We start from the raw sequence: 7005 nt of genomic DNA on the forward strand, positions 1-7005 counted from the left end.
AGATATTTGTTCTAAAAATGGCATTTCAACACATAAACAGTACAGTAGGTACCTGATTTTGATATATGTAATGCTCATAAGGGTATTTTAGTAAAATACGCGTGTGTAAATATGCGATGTTTAAATATCAACATATTACATCAAATCACTTTTTATTACATTTAATGACAATTTGACATAAATGAATACACCCAAACACGTACATATTTATTATGTGCAGGAAGAAATAACAGTTACAATTGTATGTACCTTCCAAACAAGAAAGTGGTTTTATCACATCAACATCGGACTAACGACACTCCTTTAAATCTCATCAATACCACAGAAGAGGTAAACTGTAATTTTCTGGGCACGATAAAGTCTAAAATAATGTCAAACACGTAGCGATACAATAACCAGGAAGATAAAATGTTTGTTTTACACCTAGTAATCCGCTGTGGACAGACCAAGCCAAAAATGCATGTTCAGCGAGCGCTGCGCGCCCCCATGAAGGAAATACATTTTTGGCAGGCATTCACATTTTGCCACAGCACCCCTAAAGGGACATGGGGGAAAGTCCTAGTTGGAAATACAGCCGAATTAACTCCTGAACTGGCATTTTCACACAGACCTCAAACCATCCGCACGCATCCAATGCTTTCTGGTGCGCACCAGAAACTATCTGGTGCGCACGAGATACATATCTAAAAAAAATGTGTTCCCGTATCCCCTTAGGGGCTCCGTAGTAAAGTTCAAATTTGAATGACAATAAAAGGAAGTCTAAGTCGAATTCTGTCTAATAATGATATTGTGAAAAGGTTTATTTTTTAAACATTTTCAAATTTATTAAAAAAAATAAATAAAAAAAAATCACCTCCAAAGACATGCACAGGTTGATTGGCAACACTAAATTGGCCCTAGTGTGTGAATGTGAGTGTGAATGTTGTCTGTCTATCTGTGTTGGCCCAGTGATGAGGTGGCAACTTGTCCAGGGTGTAACTTGCCTTCCGCCCGATTGTAGCTGAGATAGGCTCCAGCGCCCCCCGCGACATCGAAGGGAATAAGCAGTAGAAAATGGATGGATGGGGCACTTTACATAAATATTCACAGCCTTTGTTCAATACTTTGTTGATGCACCTTTGGCAGCAATTACAGCACCAAGTCTTTTTGAATACGATGCTGCAAGTTTGGCACACCTATCTTTGGGAAGTTTTGCCCATTCCTCTTTGCAGCACCTCTCAAGCTCCAGTGTTGGTTTTCATCCTGGATCTCTCTGTACATTTGCTGCATTGATATTTCCCTCCATCCTGAATGGTCTCCCAGTTCCTACAGCTGAAAAACACCCCCACAGCATGCTACTGCCACCACCATGCTTAACTGTAGGGATGGTATTGGCCTGGTGATGAACGGTGCCTGGTTTCCTTCAAATATGACGCCTGGCATTCACGCCAACGAGTTCAATCTTTGTCTTATCAGACCAGAGAATTTAGTTTCTCATGGTCTGAGAGTATTTCAGGTACATTTTGGCAAACTTTTTGCTAAGAAATGGCTTCTTTCTGGCCACTATATCATACAGGCCTGATTGGTGGATTGCTGCAGACATGATTGTCCATTTGGAAAGTTCTGCTCTCTCCACAGAGGAATGCTGTAGCTCTGACAGAGTGACCATCGGGTGCTTGTTCACCTCCCTGACTAGAATAAGATGAATGCAGTAAAATATAGAGACATCCTGGATGAAAAACCAACGCTTCCAATCTAATCTGATGGCGCTTGAGAGGTGCTGCAAAGAGGAATGGGCGAAACTACCCAAAGATAGGTGTGACAAGCTTGTGGCATTGTATTCAAAGACTTGAGGCTGTAATTTCTGACAAAGGTACATCAACAAAGTATTGAGCAAAAGCTGTGAATACTTATGTACATGTGTGTTTTAAATAAAAAACAAAAACAAACTTTTCACATTGTCATTATGGGATATTGTCTGTAGAATTTTGTGGACAAAATGTATTTATAAAATTTTTGGAATAAGGCTGTACCATAACAATATGTGAAAAAAGTGGAGGACTGAATACTTTCCCCATGCACTGTATACTCTAACAGTCTCATAAAAAAAGTATGTGATCACGATGTGGAGAAAAACTTATCCAGAAAACATTTGAGATGACATGGTTCTATTGGCTGTAGTGTCAGTGTAAATTAGTACAAGAGGCTTAGCTTTGCTGATGAGGGGATGCGGAGAGGTGGCCCTTTAAGATGATGGTCGTGCCTTGTATGCTTCAGGCATGTTACTCAGTGTTCCCTTTGGCCTAGTTTTGGTGGCAATGTTTTTGTGAAATGAACAGTCTTGAGGTTGGTTTGATTAAAGTCCCACACAGTCAATTCAGTTACCTACTAATGGCAGCACACAGTTTTCCCATGGCTATCTTAGCATTAAAACTGGGGTGGGTATAAACTCTTGTGAAGAACACCTCAGATCACTCCCTAGGGAGCTTGTATGGTCTGTATTTGAGCATCAGAAATTCAAGTTCAGGACAACAAAGTCCCTCAAATAACAGTGCTGTCTGTACACCTGTTGCTAAAAATGTACACACTAGGGATGCACCAAAGTTAAAATTATTTGCTCAACTCGAAAATAAGGAAACCAAGGGCAAAAATTGAAACATCGAAATAAATTATTAAGTCACTTATTATTACCATTACATTCATGACTATGATCGTGTACTTACCTCACTAAAATCAAGCAATTGCACAAATTAATATTTCCTTCAACAAATAAAGATCGGCTATGCAGTCTGGCAGCAGGGACAGGAGGACTGTGTCATCAGCATATTTCTGATGGATGTGTGGATCTGCAGTCATCGGTGTAGAAGATGAACTGCAAAGTGGAAAGCACACAACCTTGCGGGGAGTCAGTTGAAGTGTGTCATATGTCGGAGAAAATATTGTTTACATACACTCTCAGTCCTGTGGGTGAGAAAATCCAGAAATTACAGGATGAGCTGGTCGTCCAAGTGGAAGTAGGATGAGAGTTTTGTTATCCAGGACATGAAGTTGAAGGGTTGAATACTGAGGCAAAGTCTCCAAAAAAGAGTCTGGACGATTTATTACGGCTGTGCAAATGTTCATGGACTGTGTCAATTATGTATTTGTTGGCATTGTGGATGCCTCTTCTTGTGCTGCAAACTGAAGAGGATCTGTCATTAAGTTACCGTAATTTCCGGACTATAAGCCGCACCTGACTATAAGCCGCACCAGCTAAATTTAGGGGAAAATACAGATTGCTCCATATATAAGCCGCACCCGACTATAAGCCGCAGGGTTTTGATGTGTAATTACCGTATTATATAGGGGTTCCTGCTACCACGGAGGGGATTGTCGGGACAGAGATGACTGTTTGGGAACGCAAAGCGTCCCATTTATTAACAATAAATCTTTCAATCATTCAATCAAACTTTCACATCTTTGACATGGCGAACAGCATTTGTGCAGAGTACAAATAATACAACGGTGCAAAGTAATACAAAGGGCTCGCCTGTATGTTATCAAAATAACCAGCCTACCGGTATATGAAAAGTCAGTCTTTAATCATTGTGTCATCGTCTTCCTCCTGCGTACTAAAACCACCGAAATCCTCTTCGTCGGTGTCGGAGAAGAACAGGCCGTAAATAAGCCGCACCCTTGTATAAGCTGCAGGGACCAGAACGAGGGGAAAAAGTAGCGGCTTATAGTCCGGAAATTACGGTAGTTGTAGGTTTGGGCATTGTGCATCGATAGGAACCAGGACGTACGTCCCGATTTTGTCGTAACCGTACAATTTTTCAAACATTGATTCCTATACAAGATGGTCAGCCAGCCAACCGGAAGCCTATAATCCTCCATTGCGGCAAATAAACTAAAGTTTTTACAAGTATTCATTTCTCTGCAGGACCAAAGGACTAAAAACATGTTACACACATAGGGAGAGCAAGCAAGAGCAGGCAAGCTAATCGCTAAGCTCGCCGCTAAACTAGCTGGTAACAACACAAGAAATAAGTGCTTAGTAAACTTTAAGAAGTCTAGATGGAACCACTTCATGGCAGAAAGTAAGCAAAATAATCTGGAATTTATAAACAATTGGTCGAGGAACCGTAATCATCCAAATTCAAATGATGGATGATGGAGGGAATGTTAATTATTATTACAAATATAGTACTGAATGTTAAAATGTTTTATTTTGACAAAACTATGTAAATATGCTGATCATAAGGTCTCATTACCTTGTTAGATATCAATGTTTAAGTGTAATAGTTGTGGATGATTATGGATTCATTTAAGAAACTCTGCATGTTGTGATGTTTCTCTGTGTCACTCTAAGGCTTTGGAGTATGCTAAGACCATAGCTAAGCCACTCGTTCAGCCACAGTCAAAATCAAGTCCCAATCAACAGTCAGGAGGGTCCACCGGACACACTACTTCCTTCAAAGACTGGGACACTGCACATCTGGCCACAGTGGATCTTCTGATGAAACGCCACCAAGAAGAAAAGGATGCAGTCTTCAGAAAAGTGCAAGTTACTTGAGGGCATCTGCAAATCATCTTGTCGAAGACAAGCTGTAGTTAGTTATGGCTGCAATTAACACATAATGAATGTAAAGGGATTTTTGATCCCTTGTTCCCCACACAAAGACATGACAAGTTCATAACTTTATGGTAGGTGTATTTTACAGACACAATATTAACAGAATCTTATGATTAAAATTGTATTGGGTTGGGTTATATATGTATTTGATCCCCCTGCAACCACAATAATTCTGAACACTACAGACTGGCTATGTGCATGAAGCACTAAAATTAGTCCTGTCCCTTCAGCTACGAACTCCGGAAGAAGAGCATTTAAGACGATAGTATGTTGCCCTCTCTTGGGAGCTTCTTGCAATATCTCACTTTGGAATGAGGATAATTCTAAGAAAATTGTTTGAGCTGCCCAGAATTACCATCATTTCCACACTATAAAGCGCTACATTTTCCCCCAGGCTTTGAACCTTGCGCTTTATACAATGCTGCGGCTAATTTATGGATTTTTACCGGTTCACGAGCTTCACATGCCACCAATTAATTTAGCCTCGTCACATCAGACAAATAAAATTGCTTACATTATATCAAACTGACTGACACAATCATTCAGTCAGCCATTTAGCGTTATGGACTCACCATCGTTATAGAGACACGTTTGAAATGCCTGAAGCTGAAGACGATTGACACGGCCGTCAAAAAAGGAAACAGCCGCTGCATGGAACGGAAAACCCCCACCACTAAATGACTGCCACGCACCAAAGAAGATGACTTCAGGCTACTCTAAGCCGTGTCATAGGCACTGTATTGTGTAAAATTTGTGAATGAACACAAACGTTTGTGTGGATTGTTTCAATGTGTACACCTACAGCTATATAAATCTAATCCATTATTATTATTATTATAGACTTTGGCCAATATATGTACAGTCCAAAAATGAGGTGGCTGCGGATCATATTTAGGTGCGCCCTGAAGCTCGTAAATTTGATGAGTGTATTAGTGAGAGCTGAGACAACAGTCACCATAAACATTTTGTGTAACTCAACTTGACCACAAGGTACCCCTGCTCAAAAGGCATGCACATGTAAAGGCACCGAAATTTAAAAACCTGCATGATCCAGAGAAGAGCTTGGAAAACATGGTCAGATGAAACCAAAGTTTTGCTCTGTCACATGACCTTGACTTATCATGTTTGGAAATGCTGCATATGACCCCAAGAAGACCACTGTTCAACATGGAGGTGGGACTATAATGATCTGAATCTGGTTCTCTACTAAGGGTAGAACATCTTAGACTTCACTGGATTGAGGGTCTGATAAACGGGGCCATGTATGAGCTGAAAATCTTTTGGTGTCTGCCAGAACACTGAAGATAAGTTGTGAATGGACCACGACAACAAAGGAGTGGTTATAGAAGATGCACACCAGTCTCAAGACCTTAATCCCATAAAAAATCTATGGTGGGAGCTAAAACTTTAAGTTGCCAAGTGACAGCCTTAAAACCGGAATGATTTGGAAATTATCTGTAAAGGATATCCTGAGACCCTGCTGACAAATGACAAAAAAGTTTGCTACATTTTGGTTGGTGAACAAAAATTACTTATTTCACGCAATCAAATACGTTAATTAAGATGCTTTAATGTTTTTGTTTTTACAATATTCTTTCACCTATTTCAAAAATAAAACTCCCAAAAATTGGCTGTTCATAGCTTTGTTATGATGTAAACTTACACAATCTGCTAGGGTGAAATCATTATTTCCCCATCTTGGTTATTGTCTTGTCAAACAGAGAGGAAAGCAATATATGGTGTGTAGCTTTTTGTTGTTTGTGGATTTGTTTGTCTGAAACACTTGATTTTCAGTTTGTCACACTAAAAACAGTCAGCCATGAAACCACCACAAAATTATTTTACTACACCCGATTTTTATCTGGTCATTTCCAAACTTTTTAGACATTTTGTAAGTAGGATAGCTTGGTGGTATGCTTGTCTTTGAACTTAAAGGGGTCATATTTTGATGTTCTTTTACATTTAAAACACTTCCTTGTGGTCTACATAACATTTAATGGTGGTTATTTGGTCAACATTTTACAGTAATTATGTTTTACAGACCATCTTCAAGCCGCTTTCGGACCGTTGATAGTTGTTTTTTTTTAATCCAGAGAGGTTCATTAGGTCTTCAAAAATTATGCAATTTTGTTATTCTTATAGCCAGACCTGTGTGTTTATTTCTGTACCTGACGGTTTCAGCAGAGGTGAGGACGTGTCTGGTCAGCTGATTTAAACTGTGAGGTACAGAAATAAACACACAGGTCTGGCTATAAGAGTAACAAAATTGCAGTTGTTTTTTTAACTGGATAAAAAGCATACATAATGAACACGATACGATGCAAGTTGTGGTGCTAAGAGAACATACTGTACATCTTCATCTTGAGATATAGTGTGTGGTGTACCCCAAGGGTCAATACTGGGACTGTTTA

The 7005-nt window shown here is 39.6% G+C and overlaps 1 protein-coding gene across 2 annotated transcripts in view; it reads left to right on the forward strand.

Moving 5' to 3' along the window:
- Positions 1-6723, forward strand: part of LOC133649763 (jhy protein homolog) — a 44598-nt gene extending 37875 nt beyond the window's left edge. For both annotated transcript variants that reach the window (XM_062046420.1, XM_062046419.1), the window contains exon 8: positions 4331-6723. In XM_062046420.1, the coding sequence (XP_061902404.1) occupies positions 4331-4534 (204 nt within the window). In that variant the 3' untranslated portion in view covers positions 4535-6723. The remainder of the gene's footprint in view (positions 1-4330) is intronic.
- The last annotated feature ends 282 nt before the right edge of the window (positions 6724-7005 follow it).

This window comes from Entelurus aequoreus, linkage group LG05, assembly GCF_033978785.1.
Source record: "Entelurus aequoreus isolate RoL-2023_Sb linkage group LG05, RoL_Eaeq_v1.1, whole genome shotgun sequence".
NCBI classification, from domain to species: domain Eukaryota; kingdom Metazoa; phylum Chordata; class Actinopteri; order Syngnathiformes; family Syngnathidae; genus Entelurus; species Entelurus aequoreus.